Here is a 24735-nt window from a genome sequence, read left to right on the forward strand (position 1 = left end):
TTTACCTTTTTCTGTTCTTGACAGGTGAGCAGTTATGGCGAGAAGGCTTCTTTGCAGCAAGAAAACTCTGTGAACATGGGTACCACCACCAGCTCTCTTGTAGGAGGTGGTACTATAACAAGCTTCCATGTTCTGGCTGAGCTGGTTCTTGCATTAATGAATACAGATACTGATGGTAGAGTCCTTGTTGTTCCATATAACTCTTTCAATGACCTTGAAGGGCAAAATGAGCCTCATATTAAGTTTGTCATGCTCAATGCTGCGCGAGCCTTTCAAGAGGTGAGTGTCTTGTGTGGAAATATATGGCGTATGTCATTGAGCGGTCGACGCTAGCCAATGCTTATGCAATTCTGAACAAGCATTTACTGGGGGAAGTGTGTAACGTGTGTTGGAAGAAAGGAATACCGTTCCATATGCTTAAAGAAGTTTACCTTCTTCTGAAGTGGGTTTGTATTAAGGCTTGACAATGTGTATGTAGGTGATAGATCAGGCCCATGCTGTCATCTTGGCAGGAGGTACACTTCAACCCATAGAAGAGCTTCGATACCGATTATTCCCTCATCTCAAGGAGACCCATATTCATGTGTTTTCATGTGGGCATATTGTTCCACCAGAGAATGTTTTGGCCATCGCTGTTGCCCGTGGTCCCACAGGAAGGACTTTTGATTTTACTTACCAGTCTAGAAGCTTGCCTGAAATGGTATTTAAGATTTAGTATTAAAATTCTTATGTTCATATGTTCCTGCCATTTTTCATGGTCGAGTTTGCCTTTCTTTCTGGTTATACAGATTGACTTGTTTCCACTCTGCTCACAGCCGGGAATTGCCAACTAACTAGGATTCTTGCAGCTGTACCCCATGCCAGGAATAGATTTTTTGGGGATTTGATATGAAGTAAACTTTCTGCTGGTAGCTTAATTATTCCTGTGTTGTGGGATTTGCAGATGGAAGAGTTAGGACGATTGCTTTTCAATGTATCTTTGATTGTTCCTGAAGGGGTGGTTGTGTTCTTGCCATCGTTTGATTATGAACAGCAGCTGTACACTGCCTGGAAGAGTTCAGGCATTCTTGACAAGCTTCAGAGAAAGAAAATTGTATTTAGGGAACCCAGAGATGCCGCATCTGTTGAGCTCACCTTGCAGGAATATAAGGATACTGTCGTGGGTGCTGCTAGTCCCAATGGTGACAAAACTGGAGCTGTTATTTTGTGTGTTGTAGGGGGGAAGATGTCTGAGGGAATCAATTTCAGTGATGGAATGGGGAGATGTGTGGTAATGGTTGGTCTGCCATATCCAAGTCCCTCAGATCCAGAGCTCAAAGAGCGCATGAAATTTATCGATCAGTTGTCTACAGCATCTGCTGTAAAGTCTATTATACCATCAGGTTGTGTCCAAAAGAATGAGGTGCAACTCCTGCATTGCTGTGGGTATCGGGGAAGAGATTACTATGAAAACTTGTGCATGAAAGCTGTGAATCAGTCTATAGGTACTTCAACTTATGTTTGGTCTCATTCATCCTTCATAAAATGTGTAATTTATGCGTATGATTTCATGCAGATAATAATATGATGTCTCGTTTTTCTTATATAATTCCCATTTTAATGTTATTTGAAGTTACTGGGATCCAGGCTCATCATTCGTTTTTCAGGTAGGGCCATCAGGCATATGAACGACTATGCTTCGATTCTGCTGGTGGACGCTCGCTACACATCTTCCTCTTCAACAACATCAGGACCAGCCTCCAAATTACCTAGTTGGATCAAAGAACAATTGATTAAGGTGACAGGAAACTTTGGGGAGGTGCACAAGCTATTGCACCACTTTTTCAAGCATAACAGGATGGGGAAATAATCCATCAGCAGTGCTCATAGGTTTGCGCTGATTGTACATGAACTGTTATAATACAAATTGTAGACGAACTGTTATAATACAAATTGAATTAGAAGATGATGGCAAAGAATAGTGAATTGGAATAATGTTTCCAACAAATTATAGGTTTCTTGGGTTTTTTCACAAAGGATCCTTCTCAATTGGTGGAATACCAACCAAAATACTATACCCCTTGGCCGTGCCATCTCAGCTGTAGCTAAAGCAACCTTAGGGTAGGTAAAGCAGATGTGGTGTCCATGGCTGCACAACTATCGACTGTGCACCAAAGCAACCTATGGAGAAATGTAAGAAATCCTACGAATTAGTTTCACTGATTGGAGATTTGAACATATTTGACAAGTGGGTCAAGGCAACATGCAGAAAAAGGTAAGAAAGCTTGGTAGACTACAACCAGGTCAGTGATGAATAATGCCAATTGATGCCACATGCACGGATGGAAATTGAGATTGTTCACTCCAAGCATGTAAGGAGGTCCTACAACCGTCTTATGGTACCTTGGAGTCACTTGGCAATGATTCTAGATCAATACTTGTGGTTTGGGCTTTGTAAAGATGTTTCACACAACCCACTAACTAATTGATCCATGTGAAAAGCTTATGGCAAACCTGTGAGTTGGGGATCAAAATGTGGCGGTAGCCTTGATGTGGCACAGCCTTATAGGCAATTGGCTATGCATGTATATAGGAGCTAGACTTTTGTCAATTTATTTGGTCATAACTTCAATTGGCTATGCAAGTACTGTTTTCATCTCTGATTGAGGCTGTACTTAATGTAAAATGTCCATGGAAAGGTTTTTTTTGTCATTTCCATGTCAAGATGTAGAACTGTGTATTGGATCGTGAGAGTGCTGCATCCTTGTCATCATTGTTTAAGCGTTCAAGTTGAATATTAGATCTTCAAATCCATATTCATGCATTTGCATAAGCACCACTAAATTGCTTATGTTGTTTATCTTCAGCAAGCTGGTTTCAAGATGTCCATGGAAAGGTTTTTTTGTCATTTCATGTCATGATGAACTTTGTATTGGATCTTTTGAGTGCTGCATCCTTGTTGTCATTGTTTAAGTGTTCAAGTTGAATATTAGATCTTGAAATCCATATTGATACATTTGCATAAGCACTACTAAATTGCTTATGTTGTTTATCTTTGGCAAGCTTGTTTAAAGAGGGTTGATTTGTCATCTCAAGACTTAGTGGATCATTTGAAGAAAACTTAATGGATTTTCTTATACCAAACTCCAAGGAAGCCTCAATCTTGTGCAAAGTGCGAAAGCAAAACCATCGATATATGTTTATTGGGAGTCAACAAAAGGTGGGTCTCAATTAAGTAAAACGTCCTCATAGTTGGTTCTTTTTATACAATAATATTGCACAAATCTAGGTAACTCAATTAAAAATTGATGCTCACTTAGGGTCTATTTCTATTCTCATTTCATGAGTTATTGAGGTTTTAATGGATTTATGGGATTTTACTTTTGATTGGCGGACTTAAGGTTGATCTTTTCAACCTCTACGTTCCTAATTATAGAGGACTTGTCTTCTTGGGTTATTGGGAGTGACTTTAACGTGGTGGACTTGCCCTCAATTAAAAATGAGGGAGAAGATAAGGAAGAGGAGGCCTTCACTCTCTTGAGAGAACCACTTGGAATGCTTTTCTTTTTCAGTTCAGTGACAGAGACTTGTAGATATTTGATGCTTTTCATGCTATGCTTTCTTAGCTCTTATTTTCTTGCTCGAATCAAAAGCTAGACATTGATCCATGCATGTATTAATAAATTGTATGTCAATGATTTAGCATTGATAGAGCTTTCACTATTTGCATTATTCCAAGGGTCTCCACTTTGGATCACTTTGTGGTAGTTTTAACACACACCTATTCTATTAGGATGCTCTGTTTGCAAAGGAGGGCCTTTGAGATGTAGTGTTACAGATTCGAACATCTCATATGCAAGGTGGTATGTGATCACTTTTAAATGTGGTACTAGTCCTCTTTGGTATTAGTGAGTTCTATCACTCCACTGTTAGTATTGAGAGATGTCAGGTTGGCATACTTATCAGTCTTATAGTAGAATTTGCTCATCTTACTTTAGCAAGGACTTAACAATAAGATTCTTTTGGATTAGAGAGTTGAGTATGCCTTTCATGCATGGCAGTTCTTTTGGGATTAGATGGGAGAGTCAATAAATACTTTTCTCTACTCTTGGTTCTAAAGTGGTTTAGATATAGTTTCTTAGTTGATTGACTGTGATGGGTTTTACTGCTCGATCGTGATGTCATCATGCATTGTTTTGAGATATGCCTCCTTTCTTACTACATAACTTAATACTCTTGCTAAAGATGATGCTAGGAAGATAGTTTGGTAGGTTATATTAGGATGAGTAAAATGGGGTATGAGTGTCCTTGCACAAATAAGGCTCAAGTAGAAGAGAAAATTCGAAATAGGATGTGTGCCCAATTTCCTTATTCGTGCAATGGGTATATATTTTATCAATCTGAAATTCAGGATTGCTCTTTTGCTTTTCACAAGGGCAATTGTTTTGATTTAATTGGGTTGACTCTCACTTTGTTCATTAGGTTTTAATTGGGCTAGTGATCATATCGTCGGAGCTCTATAGAGCATTTAAGACTTTATGCTATGCTTGATTCACTTATAAAGAGGGCCTTATCCATCTTTTCTCAAAGCGGGGGTGCAAATTTTGGTTATCAATGGAGGTCGATTGTTGAGAGGGTTGGTGATACATGTCTCTATCCACTAGCTCATCTAGGTTAAGGTAGAGCACGAGTTGTGAGAAATAAGTAGGACATGTTATGTTGTAAATTACATGTACTGTGTAAATAAGTGGGACACGTCACCTCGTAGATTACATGTAGTGTGTGTAATATGTGCTAGAGTATATAAGGCACACTTAGTCATTTCATGTTGTAGCATACTTGAAAGAAATAATAGACAAAGCCCAAGAAGCTCTTTGTTACGTTGGTGTGGGTGCATGATACTTGTGTCGCATTTTTGACATGTATGAGAGCTCATTAGGGTTTGCGGGTGTGTGTGAGCAATTTACATAAAAAAAACATGAACCTTTCATGCTTACTAAGTGAGCAGCTCTCTAGAGTCGTACTGGTTTTTGCAACATAGAAGTAGACGAAGCAACAAAGAGAAGCTCATTTTTGCACGAATAAGGCTCAAGTAGAAGAGAAAATTCGAAATAGGATGTGTGTCCAATTTCACACTCAAGAGAACAAGCAAAGAATTACCATTGGTATCATGTGACAGCTTCAGCAGAGGAGCTTCAAGCAGGTCCCTTCTCTAGATGTGGTGCACAGTGTTTTGCTCAAGGTCTTGGAACTCTGTTTGGCGTTGCCCCTGAGAAGTAGCCAATAGCACCAGCTCCAAGTTCCAACGACTAATCAAAAAGTTGCTAATTGCCATAGTGTTCTTGAAGCATAAATCGAGTTTACTCAGCTTTAAAGAACCTTTTGAGATTTGCAAGCCTCCATCTCAACAGTTGTGGAGGCATGACTAGAATTAGCACAGGTTTGGGGGGTGCCATTCATGAGGAAAGACATGGTCATTTTGCTTGTCACAAGCTCATCTTAGGTCAATTGCCATCATTCATATACCATAGGAGATGAAACACAGACGTTTTTGCCTCGAATGACTGTGAATTCGTTCAAGGTGATTGTAGTAGAAGCTTTCATAGTCGATTGTGGTAGAAGCTTTCATAGTTGATTGTAGTAGAAGCTTTCATAGTCTTGAGCCCTTTGACAGCTCCCATTGCATGCTGTACAAGGAAGCAAAAGAAGACTTTTGTAACAATACCATTCTTGGAAGAAAAATTTCTTGTCTTTGGCAATACCAGAGCTTGTAAGCCTAAGCCATGTGATTGAGCATGTGGAATGCCTTGTGAATGCTTCGAGCTACAGCAAAGCAGTGCGGAGAGATGTTCTGAATGTAGTGAATGCAATAGAGAAAACACAGATTCGCCTGGTTTCTTTGTGGGATTGCACTTACTTGGTGTTGTCTTTGTGCCAACATGGACTTAGGTAGCACAAAATGGGTGTGTAGAGTAGCAGTGGCAAAGCTCCAATTGTACTTGCATAAGGGTAAGAAGAATCTCTTTTAGGAATCCTCAACATGCAAGTTCTACTTGCAACTTCTATATGCATGTTCTACATGCAAGTCGTACATGCGATTCCTACATGCATGTTTTACATGCAACTCCTACATGCAACTCCTACATGCAACTTCTACATGCAAGTCCTACATGCGATTCCTACATGCATGTTCAACATGCAACTCCTACATGCAACTTCTATATGTAAGTTCTACATGTAGAGAGAGAATGTTTTACAATTCCTACATGCAAAGATAGAAGCTCTCCAACTTGTATAAATACCCCATAATGGAATGAAGCCCACACTCTTTGGGGCATTGTGTTGGGTTCTACTTTGGTATTCCAAGAAATCATCTCCAAGTGTCCATGCTTCCTTGCGCTCCACGCCCAAAAGCATGTCCTAACCTTGCAACTCCTCCTCCCCTCTCCTTTAACCTTGCAACCCATTCTCTCCCTCTCCCCCTCCTCTGTCCTCCTCCCTTGTCCTCCTCCCTCCTCCTCCTCCCTCCTCCCTCCTCCTCCTCCTCCCTCCTCCTCTCTCCCTTTCCCCCCCATGCTCTTAAACCTTCTTCCTCTCCCACTCCTATGCTTTCGCTAAACCCTTGGTTGCTCAACCCTTGACAAGGGAGATGAGTTCTCCACCATTTACTCTACCCTAAACCTTGGATCCTCCTTTTAACCCTTGAACCTCGTCTAAACTTTGGAACCTCTTTCTAAACCTTGGAACCTTCTTCTAAACCCTGAACCTCCCTACCACACTTAAGCCTACGTCTCTCAACGGAATACGACTGGATGTCCTAAGCTACACTTATACTACAAATGACAACACCAATATATCTGTAGGTGACAAAAATCCTCTGAACCCTACATACTGAGAATACCCTACTCTTCCTGCAGAAGCTGTGGGAAATAGCTAACATTTGGCACCGTTGTTGGGGAGACTAGCATCTCAAGTAACGAGTAAACATATGCAAGTATGTGTAAAAAATAATCTAGTATGAACTTTCACAAACATAACACTCAAGGGCAAGTAGAGTAAAATTTGTTCCAACTCTAGCCAAACATATGAACCCCAAGCGTTACTACCTTAAGAAATTTTCTTTATTTCTTAAAAAGAAGCCACTTGAAGAACAAATATAGCTAGGTAATGGACACGAATGCATAGAGCTTGCAATTTTGAACGTTTCACCTTTTTACAGAAGAGCGATCTGAGCTAACCATGAAAAGTTATGGCCCAAGAAGAGTTTAGGGTTGACTCTAACCCTACACCCATTCCTATAAAATCCCACTCCACCCCCTCATTCTTCTTCTTTCACATCTAGCCTCCATCCTCTTTCCCATTCTGAGCCCTACGCAAGACCCTCCTCCCTCTTCATCGACCACCACCCTACTCCCATCCTCACACATTGAGTTATTTTGAGCCCTTCTCGTAGGGATAACCTAGGCATCCACCCACCGTCCAATTGCCCTCAACAATCCTGTTACATCGAGAAAGAGTTGGACAGCGTTGTAGGTGACCATCTCCTCTTCTCTTTGAATTTTCATCAATGTTTTCCGTCCGTCAAGTTTTGACCACCCCCCCCCCCCCCGATCCACCCCCTACCGCCCCCCCTTCCTTTCCCCTCCCACCCCCCAACCCCCCTTCCTTTCTCCCTTCCAACCCCCCCCCCCCCCTCTCTCCATCCTGTCCACCCCCCCCCTTCCTTCCCCCCCCTTTTTTCACCCCACCCCCCCCTTCACTCCTTGCCCACCCCACTCTCCCTACACTATCTAACTAAGGGCATAAGCCCTTGCTCTGCATGGCAACCCGCACGCGGTGGCGGTGTAGCCAATCGTCGGTAGTGAAACCACCAGTGACGGTGCAACCAACCCGCCAACGATGGCACGCCTGCCCGTGGTGGCGGAACGGCCCAGTTGGGGGCCTCCCTGTGCCTCGCCCACTCCCCCTCCTTCCCGCCACGCCCCCTTCTCCCTGCTCCACCATCCTCTCCTCCTCTCTTACCACTGCCTCCTCTCCACCATCCCTCCTCTCCACCTCTCTACCTCCTCTCTACACCCCCCTCCCCACTCCCCTCTGGCCCTCCCCCTCGGCCGCGATAGCCTCCCCCCCCTCCTCCTACTCAACCATCGCCGGCCGCTAGCGCCCCCCCGATTTTGTTTACACTAAACCCCCCTCAAACTAACCCTAGTTAGGTTAGTACTAACCTAGGTTAGGTTAGAATTACCTTAGGTTAGTTTTACATGCAACTTAAGTTAGTGGACTCATGGTTAGTTGTAGTTAACCTTAGGTTAATACTAACTACAGTTTAATTAGTAGACTAACTATCGTTAGTTCAACTAACTACGATTATTTAGTTCCAACTAAACGAACTGTGGTTAGCCACACTCCGTTAGGGTAACCCCCATTAGTTAGGTTAGAGTAACTGCACTGAGTGTCAGTTACTCTCCCTCAGTTAGATTGGTTAACAATACGCCACCATTGGTTAAGTGATGTGATTTGATGGACAATGGCAAGTCCGTAGAGCCAGGGTTGTGTCTTGGAGCTAGATGGGCCCAAGAGGATGGTAAAAGAATGAGAAGGGAGAGTGGTATAAAGAGATTAGGGTTGGCCCTCCCTTCAAAAGGTGATTTGTATAAAAGGCCAAATGGTTGACTTTGCTCTTCAGTGTTGTTTGGTGGACAAGTTTAAATACAAGCTCCCTCTTCTCTTCCAAGAGAGTGTTTTGGGTGTTTTCTTGTTTCCATTGTAGTGCCTTTGCGGTTGTCACTCTATCCCCCTTCACTCCCTTCTTCTTCTTCCCTTCCTCCTCCCCCCCTTCTCCCTCCTCTCTCTCCCCTCCCCTCTTCCCCTTTCCTCTTTCTCGCGTGAAACCACATTGCAATAATCCGGAGGCCGCTTGAGTGACACTTGCGGACGACTCGTGCTATGCATTGCTCCCATAAGGAGTAGCCGGGAGTGGAGACTCTGTCGGCATATCTTCAACTACCCCACGACATGTGAGTCACCATTGAGACCCACTACACCCCCCCTCCCCAACACAAAAAAGGGCAAATTTAATCCGTACTTTAATCCTTCGTATCTCGCCCGTTTGGGACCCAAACTGGACCTCGTTTGAACTACAGTTTCATACACAAAAACACCATGCTATGGGCCCATTTTCCAGCCCATTGCATACCATTTCAGCATCCCTAGCACTCGTTAATTTGCACCTCTGTGTGGGCCTCTTTTTGCACTAATTCGCTCATATATTTTCGTCATGACCTTTGATTGATGATTTGTCTGCATCGGCACATTTACCTACACACGTGGGACAATCCTAGGCTGACCATATTGCTGTGCAAATCCTTTTGCAACTAATTTGGCTTTGTATCTTTGAATACTTCCATCTAGATTGTACTTCACTTTGTATACCCATTTGTTTGCTATGGCCTTCGTTCCTGGTGGAAGGTCGCATAATTCCCAAGTATTATTCTTGTACAAAGCTTCCATTTCTTCATTCATAGGCAGTTTGCCATTCTGGCTTGTCTACTGCATCTTCGAAGTACATTGGCTCTTCTATAGCCATGATGGTAGTCATAAGAGCATAGTTGGTGGTTTCAATCTGAATTGCTTTGCCTTTCTGAGCATATGTTAATCTGGCTGTTGGTCTGCTTTCCCTAGTAGATTGTCTGAGCTGTTGTGGCTCTGTTGGGGTGTTTTTGGCAATCCTTGCTCTCCTTCATCAACCTTTTTTGTAGATGATTGTGAAATCGGTGTGTCTATCTCCTGTGTGTTTGAGGCTTTTCATTCTAATTCCTCATCAAAGATTACATCTCTGGAGATAATGACCTTGCGGTTGACGGGATCATACAGCTTGTATGCTTTGTTTTCTTCATTGTAGCCAACCATGATGCGGGCAGCATCTTAGTTCAAGGCCGCTGGCCCATTTTACTTTGTTGCAAGGTAAGACATTGGACACTATCTCCTTATTTTCTACATCATGCTGAAGATATTGCATATTTTAAAATGCAATATATCTATTGTTTGTTATGTTAGGTATTGCTCTTTGACTAGCATTTGGATGATGTGGAACTTTTTCGAAAGCTATCATGGCAAGGGAGAACGCTGGTGTAGTAATAAAGCGTGCACTAATCAGTGAGCGATTGGATGTAAATGGTGCAAAGCTACAAAATGCACACGATGTTGTGGAATGGTTGGCATGGAAGATGGGAGATTATTCTAAACAAAGGCTCTTCGTAGAAGTAAAGGTTGGTGATGTTGACAGGTCTAAAGCATGGAACTGCCAAACCATTAAAGGAAGTCGTTCAACACACTACATATTGGGTTTTAGTAACAAAGATCCCACACAAGCCTTGTTTAGACATTTGTCATGCTTTTGTTCATTCTACATGGATGAAACATGGGATAAGTGCACCAATATATCTCATGCAAGTCCATGGACCTTAAACAAGCTGGAGCCCTTCAATGGACAGACTGCATTAGACATGCAGATGCTCACAAGATGTAGTGTTAGTCATATATTCTTGGAATCAATGTGACCAAACACGACGGTCCCTAAAACACTAACACATCTTCAACCTCTCTTCAACCCTCCTAACACAAATACATCAACACCTGCACTGGTGGCATAGACACCCATTCCACTTCTTGTCAAATCTGCATGCAATTACGCTCCAGCCAATGTATCCGACAACTACGCTCGCCAAATCCACTCACCTAGTGATTACAGCCTCTTATATGGAAGAGTTCAATTTATGCTATTCTATGGAAGAGTGCAATTTAGATTATCCTTTAAACCCCCTCTTATATTGCACTGCATGAGCAAAGGGTCTATGTCCAAGATATGTTTTTGTGATTTCAGTTGGGGCATATGCTAGCTTCCAAGAGTGGAAAAACATAGGCAAAAAGATCAGCATAATATGTGTTGGGCAAAGTGACTACATAAGGGAAGTACATCTTGTACAATGTATCCATTACTTCCCCCTCTTAAGTTGCAATTGGTAAAGAATAAGCAGTTGTCGAAATTGTGTGAAGATATATGTGATCTACTCTTGTGTCAGATAGGGAACCAAGTTAATCTCTTCAATGAAGATTTTTTCACAAATTAAAGTGCTAATGCACTTCAATGTGTTTGGTTCTGGCATGAAGCTTGTGCTCTTTGCTAGTTGGATGAATAGAGCAATATAAGGTCTCCAAAAAGGATCTCAAGCCCCAAAAGAAGTCATTTGACTCAAATTGCTTAAAAGTAGCTTTGGTGGATCCTTTGTACTCTGCTTTAGTGGAAAACAAGGCCACTATTCGTTGCTTTTTGCATAGCCATGGAAAAGCTACAGAGTTAAGACTAAGCTATATCCATTGTTGGATCTTCTATCATTTACAGAGTTAAGACTAAGCTATATCCACTGTTGGATCTTCTATCATTTACAATTTCAGTCCCGATTAGCGTCAGTGTGTCCATGGAAGTGTAGGTTTAATGTCTTAGCATGGTGTAGTACATAATTCCATGTACCATGGAGTATCCGAGTCCTATCTTTGCTATAGTGTATTGAGTCTTTTTGGGATTGAGCACACCAACTAGTTTGAGATATCGGGCCTAGTGATAGTCAAGTATATGATGCTGCCAATGAGTTGTTTGTACTACAAAGGATCCAAAGCTAGAGAATTGTTAAGTGCTAACAATTTGAGATTACATTCCATGGGAATAGGAAGTGCCTGGCATAGATAACATGCCACACAACGGGCAAGCTATTGTACAACACTAGTGGTGACTACAATGACCAACCCACAACTGTACCACCAACAACAATAGCTGCAAACAAATAAATACAACACAACTAGGTGATAGCACACTCCACACAAAGTTACACAACATGCAAGGATTGCATCAACACAACGGACTTCACATAAGCTAGGTAGCAAACTCGATGTAGAGTCAAGCAACAACCTAAGAGTCAAGAATATGCACCATGCTTTAGCAAGGGCAACTCAATCTTGATGGGGGTATTTGCATCCAATTCCCATGCTTTATCAAGTGAAACTCAATCTCGATGGGGGTAATTAGATCCAATTCCCATGAGTAGAATGGTGTGGGATTCAATCCCAAAAGTTGCCTCAAGATACAACCAATAACACCTTATTAAGCACACCTACAAATGAGCAAGTTCTGTGTCTTACATGATTTCTACACTTGTAATGATGCAAAGGTTCTATTTTTACAAACATTTTGTATATGAGAACTATAAGGGTGGATTTTTGGGCCCCCTAAATCCTCAAAATGTGGTAGGTTGAGAAGGAATCATTCCCCACCATGGGAAGGCTCATTAATGTCTTTCAACTACTCAGTACCAAATATGGATGATATAGGAAGATTCTCTTCTTAAGGGCATCAACCTACAAGGGATGATGCATGAGGATCATGCTTAAATGCAAAAAATGACCTCGTACATGGTCCATTGTGTGCAAATGAGATGTGGTAATTATAAATCACAGCATCATCCTACATGATTCAACATGTCCAAATGACATGGGATAATTAATAACCACAATACCATTGGCCTTTAGCCCCCATCAATCCATGTTGTAGAAGGTCCTATGATACAATACATTTCTAGGGGAAAACATATTTGCAACTGAGACAACATTTCTAGGAGAAAGCAAAAAAAAACTTTCAAGTATGGTCTATGCAAGCCTACTTGAAAAAAATTTCAATGAGTACCCATCCTTGTTGGATAACGATAAGGTATACATTAGGTGTACAAGTGATGCCAATGAGAGTATGGATTGTTGACTATCTTTGGCATTGGTTCCTACACATATGTCAACCTTGTAGAGACTTTTGGATATTCTTGACAAATAGGTGTCATCATCTTTGCTTCCACCATGACTTGGTTCATAGACTTCTTGAGTACTCTTCTCATATTGACTTGGTTGAATCATGCTTACAAAAAAATTTGTTTTGAGAGGGAGTATTACAGTGTTACATATTGATAGTCTCAACATAAGCCTTAAAGTAGAAGCTCAAGCATAAGCCCCACAATGGCAACTCATAGTGTTCTCATGGCCAGACACTCTTGGTGGTACATGGGTAAGCTTTTATTACATAGCAGTAGATGACCTTTGGCATGAAGCCATACATCTTCCCTCATAGATTTGACCTGATGATATACTAGTCATGACTCCAGATGAGATCAGTGAGTAGGGAGAGAACCTACTCCAACCTTTGATTGCCAAAAGGGATTTACCAATTTATGACACCAACTTGAACCTCATAGGTCTTGAGAGATCAGGCACACATGCATCATATGCTAGTATGGATCAACTTGCAAATTTCTATCATACATATTTGATGCTAAGCCCTCAGTAGGAGGTACTTTCATCTACATCAACGTGACCCTACATCATATAAACAAAGATTACTATGCTGCAACGTATCTCTATCAGCATTGCTGTTCTGCTGTTAATTCTTTTGGTTAGTGCCGCCCTTGTATGTCAAGACCTACCAAATGATTCCTTCTTAGCTATACTAGTCACCTTCACATTTGAAGTCTTCTACCACTCAATTGCACAATCCATGGAGAGAGATAACATATTTAGCTTTGAAATGTTCAATATGCAACCAGTCACACACTCACCTTTTGATCGACTAGTCTTTGATCTTGGCAAAATTTCTTTTTGTCATTCTTCACTCATCCCTTTGACCTATTTTCTAGGCTTTGTTCCCAAAGGTGAAGGTTGATCTCCACCCGCTCGACATGCGGCATCAAAATGCTGGAGGAATCGGGCTGAATCACCCCTACCATTATATTTGGGAAGTTCGAGTTTGCCTAGGAGGCGCTTGCCTTGATTGTTATTATTGTTGCCAAAATTATTGCGATTGTTAAAGAAATTATTCCCCTCTACTTTGAGTTCAAGATCCCCATCATCGCGACGGCGCTTGGCCATGTTGTGTTGTGGAGGAAACAAAGGGATTTCCTGAATTTCAAGGGGGGAAATCGTGGTAGAGGGTTGTCGAAGGCGTCAAACCCTTTCATCCTATGAAAAAATCATCTTCCCACACAAAAAATATCAGAGTGTGATGCCATACTTGCAAAATACATGAGGTTGCTATAGCCCTCATCTAAGAGAATGAGGATAAAGACTATATAAATCAAGCATTGCCACTATATTGTAAGTTTATTAGATGTGAAACATAAAGAACACTAGTGGTCATGTCACCTTTTTTCCAAGGCCTCAAGACAAGCAATCAAGTAGCCAAGCAACATAAAAGACAAAGTTAGGATCATTGAGGAACTGGGGGAGAGAGGAGTGCATGTATTATGAGCATAATAAAAAATATATACATTCACTAAATATGTTATGAACATAAGGAAAATTATATACATCATGCCTTAGGGTTAAGGTTAGGAATTGTCCCTATGCCCTTATAGTCATGTATGGAATTTTATACCAAGGCATAACACCAAGTCTTCGTCATTGACAAGGAATTCCCTTGAGAAAGCTTCATAGTTTTGTAGGACATGATCAACACTATTCTCTATTAATACATGTAATTAGACTCAACCATGAGATGGACCCATATAAAAGGTAAGAGTGACATGAAACTATCCAAGCTTACTTTAATAGTCAACTTTGCATAAGTGAATGAGATCCTTGATTATAGGGAGTTTTTCCCCTAGAACAAAGGTAATTCAAGATCCTAAGTCTATATTAGAGACTCTCCCCCTCCTTTTTACAACAAGTGCTTAGCAAAGCCTTACAAATAAGAACAAACATGAGCACAAGAGTTATCTGCTCTCCTATGGTTTTGATCTAGTGGTGTGGCTTGCAACATGTAGTAGAAAGGTTCACATGTCCTAGCTAATCATTGCCACCTTCAACCCTAACTCGATATAGCTTGTGACCAAATGGAGGCCACCATGCACATGAGCCTGAGGAGGGTCTAATTGGGTAGAGTTTTTCAAGATGGGTCTTGACGGTGAAACACCCCTTCTCACACGTATTTCCTTCCATCGTATCTTTATGTGATGTTCATGCATTGTTTGGTGTGGTGATGCATACGTAGTAGGATAGATCAAGATGGGTCTTGCAAGTGAGATACCCCTTCCCACTTATGTATTTCCTTCCTTCCATCGTATATTGATGTGATGTTCATGCACTCTTTGGTGTGCTACTGAATACATAGTATGATAGCTTAAATTTGGTATATAAACGTGAAATTTGGACTCTCAATTTGTCTTGACATTCTTGTTAAGGGTTTGGCTTGGGAACTATCAGTTTGGGGATGCATTCAAGTGGAAGATTTAAGAGCCATGTAATTCTATTTTAGACAAAATAGTGGGGCTGCTCAAGGAAATAATTTTGTGCAAAATATCATTCAAGAGGACCTTGCACTTAGGAAAAGAGCATTATGCTTGCCTTTTGTATCACATCAATGGTAGGAATTTCAACTGGCCATTGGATAGGTAGGGAAGAAGAGTTGCAACCATGGACTGCATGCTCAACATTTGCCATTTGTTAACCTAGATTGATAGCTTGGCACAGTAGTCTATGTATTTGGAAGGCATTCTTGAATTATGCAGATACACTAACATCTAGGACGTATAACTTATGGGAGATGTGGCAAGGAGTGCCATTATGTGGATTCCTAGTTGTGTAGCTTTCGTGTCTAGATCTATATGCACATGGGAGCCATCCCCACTTGAATCATCAAATGCCTCTTTGATGGGAGAGAGAGGGTGACAACACTTCACAGAATGATTGAGCCATGATAATAATAGGCTACATAACATCTAAGCCTCTTTTTGCACGCTCATTACTTTGTTTTCATCACATTGGGAAACATTATCTGATTTGAACCTTTGGCATCTCTTTCATAAGTGACAATCTATCCTTGTTTGCAATTCAGCTCTATTTGTGTGCCATAGATTTGATGGTGGGACAAGGATGATATTTTTGGATTAGTGTTTTCACAACTTAAGGTGAAATGTTTTCACAACTGAAGGTCTAATGTTAGTGTGAAATTTTTAGATAAGAGTGAGCTGTTTTCGCAACTGAAGGTCTAATGTTAGTGTGAATTTTTTAGATTAGTGTGAAATGTTTTGTGAACTGTTTTCGCAACTGAAGGTCTAATGTTAGTGTGAATTTTTTAGATTAGTGTGAAATGTTTTCACAACTGAAGGTGTAATGTTTACAATATGAGGTTGTGAACATTAGGTCTAATGTTTAGATCTCTATTCCAAGTGGAGGAAAGGGATGTGATATTCCAAAGGGTGAATGGCCTGTGGAGGACCATTCCCTGCATATATATATATATGTGCCCTCTGTGAAATTGCAGGTGCTAGATAGTAGAGAGGAGACTGGAGAGGAAGCAATCCATATACATTTGGCAGTGAAGTGATGGAGAAGATGTTTGGACCTGCTTACACTGGGGACCCAGGAATCCCCCACTCCGACAAAGAGTCCTTCTCCACCATCTTTTGGGGAGCTGTCGCCTTCTCTGCTTACTCTTTTGCCTGCCCTTACTACTGGGAACAAGCTAACCACCATATCAAGTCACCCATCTTCTCCTTTTCGCTTTTGCATTCCTTCCATAGCTTGCCTCTTCCATTTTGTTGCTTTTCAAGCTTCTGGGCTGTTCTGGGTCCCTCTAACAAACGATTTTGATTGTAGTTGGCATGACTGGGCTATGGTGTGCGAGAATCACCGCTTCAAGCAGGCTCTGAAAAACAACACCAAATATGAGCCCCTGGTACACGCTCCTCAGCGGGATTTTTATTTCCGTTCTATAGTCCTTTCCTGCACTTTCTTGCCTTTTGCACAGCAACGGGTCAATTTCAATGCCCCTGGAGCGCACATGTTAGCAATGAGTGACAGTTTTCCTGCTTGGGAAGCAACGTTGTCGTCTCTTTACTTATCGCCCGTATGTGCAGTGGAATAAGTTTATGAAGAAGAGACAGCGGGACGCATACTATCGCAATTGGGCCGATTACTTCCCTTGATGATTGACAATTGATGACATTGGCACTCTCACTTGTTCGGGATGTTTATTGGGACGTGTGCGCGCGTCTGTAGGTTGAATTGAGGGGTCGGGTTGGTTGTCTTGAAAAAACCCGATGACATTCCTTGTTTGGTTTTGTATTTGGAACTTGTGCTACTATTGAGGAATAGATTCTCATCTCTGAACTTTCTAGCTTGACCGGTTGACTTCCCAATGTTCCGTCGAATTGGCTAGCTTGTTTCAGTTTTTGGGTTAAAGTCTAAGATCAAGACATTATTTGATGAGCTTATGACAACTACGAACGGATCTTTACTGCTATGTAGCACAATGTGACAAACCTCTCTCTCTCTCTCTCTCTCAGATAGATATGTAGCAAGTCCTTGCTATGTGTGGTATGTTTTTTGATTTTGTGGTTGACTATCATGAGGTTAAACTGCGACTACCCGCTCTGGTTTTACAAGCTGAATTTGGGCAGGTTGAGAGAGAGAGAGAGAGAGAGAGAGAGAGAGAGAGAGATGATGATGATGATGATGATGATTTACGAGTTCATCAGAGGTTGAATACAACCTATGGGATCGAAAAGAGGATTACAAGGATGTGAAAACATAACCTGATTGCTCGAGTGTGTTTGGTCCATGACCAAGGCAATGTAAGTGTGCATAGCATTCATACAGCTTGGACGAGAGAAAGTGGGCAATGGTGTTGTGTCCCTCTTATGATGTGGCACAAGACGCCTCGTATAAGGGAGTACGCTGCATGTTTTAGAAGCACTTTTCCTCACTCCTTGAGTGCAAGGAAGACGAGGCTATTTTTCCCAATCTTGCCCCGTTACCTGCCATTGCCCATAGTTCTATCAAGATGGATACCATCTCTCTCTGCATCTGTGTTGATAATGGCTCAATAAATATTGCCACATTCCAAGGCCTCAGCTTTCTCCTTTAGTGCTAGCCTTTGTCATGGATGAGTCTGCCGTTCACCTCTGGAGTGCTGACTGAAACTCAGTACAGAGATCTTTGTATAAATGGATGCTTGAGTATGTGTGGTTGTGTGCAATGTATGTGTCAGAGCATATGTTTATACGATGTCTACACCCACCGTTGGGCACTGATAATGTCGACGGAGATGTCATAGTAGCTAGCCCCTGCCATGCGGGATGCTTTTCAACCTTGTAAGTGTCATCAGATTGAAAACGCAACTGTGTTGCGTTTTCAGAGGATGACCATCCACCGTGACTATTCTGCACTGTTTTCTGTCTTTTTTTGAAACTATGTTCCCAAATGGTGAGGAATCTGGCATGCCTTACACTTTGTGGATGTATGTGACTACTCTCTCCATCTCTAATTGTTCCGAAGATGGATGTTGGTTTGTAGGAGGAGAATGGAGTGCTTTCTCATACCCCCAAAAAGTGGTCAAGAACTGTTTTTGAATTCCTTCCACCTGTTTACAGCTGTCTTGTAAGAGGCTGCCTCTAGACTTAAGCCCCATAGAGCAGGCTGGTGTGACAAGTGTGTCAAACAAATATTGTTTTAGACTCCAACACCATATGTTTGTTGATCTGCGTGCCTTCTTGATGGCACAGTATTGCTGCCAGCCTGCCTCTATTTGTTTTTCCACACATCTATGTCCTATGTGATTGGAAGAGACCTCAACCCTGTATGTAAGAGTGTACATGGCCTCAACTTGACTGCTCCCATGCAAGTGTACTAGCAGGTGGTCATTTTTAAGCTTAACCAACATAACCTTGGTTTTGTATATATTCATTGGAAGCTCACTGCTGCCAAAGTTTTCCAAAATATGCGGTTTCTGTGCGTCTTCCTGAGAGAGTGAGAAGAGTATCACTGTTGGAATGGTCACCTCCCCATCTGTAAGCCCCCATATGAGGAGAGCGTGGGGGAGGTGGACCTAGGGTCAGGGTTGCCAAATGGGCATTTGATTGGATACCATGTGGGCAACACACCCAGAGAGAAAAACAAGGAGAGGGGGCTGCCAAGGACAATACCAGGCAGTTATCAGCCTCCATGGAGGGCAGAAGGACTGCGGGTATGCCACGTGGCCAGCGGGGATTGGCTGGAGCAAGAACTGCGTAGAGATGCAGATCTGGGACAGGTGGCGGTGACATCAGCAAGAGTACAGCCACTGTATGGATCAGTACGGGCTGCTGCAGGGCATTGTACAGAAGGTGTGCAGAGTGCGCCAGGGTCGCTGGGCGGATGCGGATCAGTAGCAGCATGGAGTCGCACTGTTGCAGCAGGTATTGGGGAGGTCTATGGCCTGCAAACAGGGCTGGCAGGTGGCGGGGTAAACAGTCCAAAGGGGCTGGGCCCTGCATGGAACAAAGGGCCAGCAAAGGGCCCTATATAGGGCTGGATAGGCAGCCAACCAGCCAACCATCTGGTCGGTTGGTTAGGGCTGCTACAGACCAGCCAGTCGGCCCAATTAGGGCTGGCTGGTCGGTTGGTTCTGGAGGGCCTTGTGTCCTATATAAGGAGGGCCTTTGTGCCCTCATATCTTATCATCTGGAGCAGCCTTCTGACAGCAGACAGGAGCAGCAAGCAGGCTAGCCTTGGGCCTATCCACAGGAGGTGAAGGTGACTCTGAAGGGAGCTGCAGACTGAGCTTGAGTGGCAGCCCACCTAGGCTGGTTTCCAGACAGCAAGGTGGAGAAGATCTTTGGACGGGAAGATGTGCAGATGCATCAATAGACAATGAACCAACCAGATATAGAAACCACCAAAATAATATATTTCTGTCCAAAGCTATGGACACAATACAAAAGAGAGAGAGAGCATGCGGGCTCGAGTCTAGAGATAACCGGTAGATAGGAGAAGGACCTTGTGGTTAGATCAGAGGACCACACCATTGGTGGGACTCTTGATCTATCTCTTTTGTATTGTAATATGTTATTTTGGTGGTTTCTCTATCTGGCTGGTTCATTGTCTATTGATGAGTCTGCACATCTATTCTATGCACATTAAGTTAAGAAGTTTGTGATTCCACACCTCACACCACACTGTGTGAGCTTCTGGGCAATTCTATCAGTCTTCCGTTGTGCATACCCTCTGTTGGGTGGGTAATTTCTAACAATCACATCATCAAAGAGAGTATGATGGCTGTTCATCCAATTAGCATGCTGAAAATCCCTTGTCATTCTAGCTGGACTGTGCACATGCTTTTATATTTTGAAAATGGCAACTATATGGTGCAAGGGCACTCCCCACTTCTTCCATCTTTTTCTTTACTACCTTGGCTCCTAGCTTATCAGCCTTTAGAAGTTGATTTTGCAGCACCTAATTGCGGGTCATCTAGCATGGCTCTGTACGAAGTACATGTACTTGTAGGGTGTATGATGGTTTGTCTTTATTATCAAAACACATTGAAAGAGCGTGGGCATGAACTCTCCAAATTAAGAGGGAGAATGCAGGGGAGGGTATGTATGGCTGATCCAGTCTGCAGTCGTTGCAGACTGCTGCTCTGTCCTTTGCTTCTGCCACCTATATCTGCTGCTGCCAACCTGTCAGCAGCCCCTGCCGACATGCTCTGTCTACAAAAAGGCCTGAGCAGTGCCAATCTGCTGCTTAACATGCTGCTGCTGTTAGCAGCACCTCTATCCTCTTCTAGGGCCTGGGTGTTTGTTGATGATTTTGACTCCTCTTGCTTGGACTGCTTTTGATCCACCTCTCTGCAGTCCCTTGTATAGTATCCAGGCTCATCACAGTACAAGCATTCTTTTTCTTCTTGCCTCCACCACCAGAAGAGTCCTGTTTTCTTCAAACTTGCTATCATCATTCTTTTGTTGGGCTTGCAATAAAGGCCTTGTCCTTGCCGCATTCTCCATTGTAAATCTTTGCCCCAACTCCCCAAAAGTGAGGGCTTGACCTATCTGAAGTCGCAACAGTAGTCACAAAGTTTTGAAACTCTTTGGCAGCATATTCAACACGAGCATAGGCACTGGACTGGGTTCATCGTGTGACCTACTGCTTTCAGCCAATCCCCGACGACGACTGCCTCTCGCAGGGTGGTCGTGCATGGCACCTCCCTCCTCAATCGTCATTGTGAATAGTTGATTCTAGAGTTGAGAAACCTTGTAGAGTTGTTCGTATCGTATAGGTTCTTCAAATTATCCCATGCTTCTTTCGAGGCATCTGCCAATTAAATGTGCAGGATCACTGCATATGACAGCACCTCAGCATTCTTTTCATTCAGTCTTTACCTCATGTGGATCTGCTAGTTTTTCTACTTTTTCTATTGGATCGATTGTGTCGTGGGGCTTCATCTTCATCTGTCAAAAATCTCCACACCTTCATTGCCACCATGTGGCTCCGTAGCTTCATTTTCTTGATTGGGTAATCGTCCCCATCCTGTTTGCCTCCCTTTCCAATGTTGGGAAGAGGCATCCTTGAATGCAAAGGAATGAAAATCCTGGAATAGACCTTACACCAAAGATGCAACTGGTACTAACTCTGCAATCCCTACTTGACAAAGGCACACACGCTTTTTGAATCTAGTCACTCTTTGCAAAGGTTCCTATGCTTAATGTCTTACGTGATCACGAGTTCTGCACTTCTGACTTCCTTTCAAGCAAAATTCCTCTCTTCCGGAAAGCATGCACTTGTGAGTCTTCCTAGGGGCTCTGATACCATGTTATAATAACAAATGGATTTTGCTGACTGTAGCCAGCATCTCGCAGAGGACTATGCCCAGAAAAAACACAATTTCCTTAGTTTGTGCACAGAAGTAATTATTTAAGTAGACACAAGTGCATATATGAACAATGCACAGATGAACAGAACAGCCAATATTGGATACATGTAGAATTGATTGCTCGAAAAAGGACATAACCTGAAACGACTGACCATCTAGCGGCCAGTGTGCTTCCTAGATGTAGACCCTTAGTACCAGAAAGGCATTACTACAGCCTGCTCACTGAAGCTCTTGGAGAGTACGCAGGCCGACAGGTTTTGTAAGGTGCCAGACGGAGGCACTCTTTGCTGGATTGCTGGATCTCCCTGCTGCTGGAACTGCAGCCCAAATCTGAGACACCAGTGAATGCCTGGACCCCCAACAATGGGGCCCTTTTATAGGGCTGGAATGCCCCACAGACTGGTCGACTAGTCTGTTCCTGTAGACAACCAGACTCACAGACTCGGGGGACCCAGTCTGTGCTCCTGCTGACCAGCCAATTAGGCCATGTTGCACCTGTATGGCTGAGCTCTGACTGTCACCGCTCCTGCTACCTGTACCTGCTACTGTAACCAGTCAACAGTCTCTGCCGACCTGCTCTGCCTACAAATAGGCCTGGGCAGCACCAAACATGTTGCTTCACGTGCTGCTGCTGTTGCCAGCAACTCGGCCTCTTCCAGGTCCTGTGCAGCAGCCACATTGGTGCCCACATGGCAGCCTGCATGCTGCCCATGTTGCATCCCTGCTTCTCTTCCTCCCCTGTGGTAGTCTTCTTCTCTGCCCACATGGTCCCCTGTCTCTCAGGCCCTTCCCTTCTGGAGGTCATCTTCCCCCATCATGTTGTCCTTGTATGGGGGACTCTTAGGTGGGGAGGTGACATCCAACACATATTCCCCTTCATTTTCTTGGTATAATGCGTATCAAAACTAATGCTGATTTGTTGTCGAAATGTTGTGCGGGAAAACACTTCATTCTGGCTGAAATTAGCCCTAGATGCAATGTTTTGACTCGAATTTAAGCAGCAAACACTTCTATGGGATACAATTTGGAAATATAACTTACAAACCCTCCTCTTCTTGCAGAATCTTAGTTTTGAATTTACTGCTGAATACTCCTAATATGCTAAGCATATTTGCACTAACTGTTGTCAATGGGAAGGTATGCATGATCTGCAAACTTACAATTGATCAAGACAAGTGAGGCTCCTTGGGTCCTGAGAGTCAACTTTTAACCACAAACTCAGGCGGATGCTAGTTGTATAGAAAATGAATTCTAGAAACTGCCACATGGAATGTATCCTAGTTGAGAATTGATTTTGTGCACATAACAACTAGGGATGAGATTTACTTTTTCTTTTAGACACAAAGGCCATCCTTGTAGGAAGTGGTACACAAGTGTAAGTGTGCCTTTAGTTTTTATGTTTTAAATAATTAATTCATTCTGTCATGCATATATGAGAGAGAGAGAGAGAGATGACATATAAGAGAGAGAGAGAGAGAGAGAGAGAGAGAGAGAGAGAGAGAGAGAGAGAGATTACTCCTCATTTTTGCTCTCTTTCATTTCTTGATATGTTTGTTTATTTTTGCTTAGTCACGTTCTTCCTTTCTTCTTTGTTTCTTGTTATCTTTCCCTTTTGTTTAATTGACGTATTCTAGTAAATACTAGTTTTGCCCAAGAGACACGGTGGGTCTTTATTAGTTACGTTCTTCCTTTCTTCTTTGTTTCTTGTTATCTTTCCCTTTTGTTTAATTGACGTATTTTAGTAAGTACTAGTTTCGCCCAAGAGACACGATGGGTCTTTACAAACCTTATAGTTGCTTGTGGTCAGGCACTCATGATGACATAAGGATTGCTTTGCTTGCTAGGTATGTCTTTGTTTTGTTTTTCAAAAAATTTCTTAGCTCATTTTTCTTCTCTTTCGTTTTCTCTTTTATTTTCAATTTTGAACTTCAAAACAACAAAAATCTGAATTTGTACAATTGGACATATTCTAGTCTTACAAAGGTGGGTACACACGCACGCACACACACAGACACACACACACGTACACACACAAAGGTCATCCTACACCTAAGAAGGAGTTCTAATACCAAAACTTTAGAGGGAGAGAAAGTGTACATTTTAAAAATCGCGATTGAATGTGTACATAAATGATGAGAAAGAATGGTAAATGTATGGCAGCTTGGGAGTCAAAGAATAAAGTCTTAATCTAGAGCATGTTAAATGATGAGAAAGAATGGTAAATGTATGGCAGTCTGGGAGTCAAAGAATAAAGTCTTAATCTAGACAATGTTCCACATGAGCTCATGTGCAAAAATGGCACATGTCATGGCCAATGCCACCTAATGATATATTTGGCCACACAAGTCTCATTGAAATATGTGAATCATAGTACGTACAAGAAGTCTAGATAGTTTGCACATAGAAGGCTGTTATACATGAGCTCATGTGCAATAGTGGCACATCTCATGGCTAGTGTCACCTAAAGACTAATGATATGTTTGGCCACACAAGTAAGTGCATTTCATGTGTTGACCACAATAAATACAAGAAGCAGTTTGCATGTACACTTTGTTACACATGAGCTCTGTGTGCAAAAATGGTACATCTCATGGCCAGTTTCACTTAAAATGTAGTCTCAGTGAAATGTGCGGACCACAGTAGGTATAAGAAGGCTAAACAGTTTGCACACAGAAGGCTCATTTGTACACCTTTAGCTTTGTGCCTCCAATCTCTTGCCTCCTCCATTTGTTACCTCCTTTGCCCCTGCCTACTTGCTCATCACGCGTGCAGGCAACAAGGTTTCCCTCTAGCACCCTTTCTCTACCTCTTTCCTATAGAGGCCCAAATGGTAGGAGTGGAGAAGGAACATATGTAGAAAGATATGCAAGTGCTCGATTATACACTCTTGTGATGTTCGTTGTGCCACCAATTAGGGAATACTATAGCCCATGACTTAGAATTACTTCTTGTAAATCAACTACACCAAAGGAGGGCCATTTTGGGCATTAAGGGACATCAACCTTTTACATGTGCATGCTAAAAGAGGACTTAAAGTT

General features: G+C 42.5%; 2 protein-coding genes across 2 annotated transcripts in view; both read left to right on the top strand.

Moving 5' to 3' along the window:
* Positions 1-2610, top strand: part of LOC147897491 (RAD3-like DNA-binding helicase protein) — a 41133-nt gene extending 38523 nt beyond the window's left edge. Inside the window, exons 6-9 of the mRNA XM_087380419.1 lie at positions 25-279; positions 479-700; positions 944-1484; positions 1647-2610. Coding sequence (XP_087236545.1) covers positions 25-279; positions 479-700; positions 944-1484; positions 1647-1849 — 1221 coding nt within the window. The 3' untranslated portion in view covers positions 1850-2610. The remainder of the gene's footprint in view (positions 1-24; positions 280-478; positions 701-943; positions 1485-1646) is intronic.
* A 13700-nt stretch (positions 2611-16310) lies between these two features.
* On the top strand, positions 16311-17347 carry LOC147897492 (uncharacterized). The gene is made up of 3 exons (XM_087380797.1): positions 16311-16550; positions 16669-16747; positions 16929-17347. The coding sequence occupies exons 1-3, from the start codon at positions 16396-16398 to the stop codon at positions 16995-16997; spliced, it is 303 nt and encodes a 100-aa protein (XP_087236923.1). The 5' UTR covers positions 16311-16395; the 3' UTR covers positions 16998-17347.
* The last annotated feature ends 7388 nt before the right edge of the window (positions 17348-24735 follow it).

This window comes from Dipteris shenzhenensis, chromosome 10 (assembly GCF_047967505.1).
Source record: "Dipteris shenzhenensis isolate YYH24624 ecotype China chromosome 10, Dip_SZ_1.0, whole genome shotgun sequence".
In the NCBI taxonomy this organism is placed as follows: Eukaryota; Viridiplantae; Streptophyta; class Polypodiopsida; order Gleicheniales; family Dipteridaceae; genus Dipteris; species Dipteris shenzhenensis.

What these genes read in the sequence shown, in the direction of transcription:
- LOC147897492 (XM_087380797.1), top strand. Translation starts at nt 16,396, where the DNA reads ATGGAGAAGATGTTTGGACCTGCTTACACTGGGGACCCAGGAATCCCC. An exon ending in CAAGCTAACCACCATATCAA is followed by an intron (nt 16,551 to 16,668) that starts GTCACCCATCTT and finishes TTTTGATTGTAG; the next exon opens with TTGGCATGACTGGGCTATGG. An exon ending in ACACCAAATATGAGCCCCTG is followed by an intron (nt 16,748 to 16,928) that starts GTACACGCTCCT and finishes CCGTATGTGCAG; the next exon opens with TGGAATAAGTTTATGAAGAA.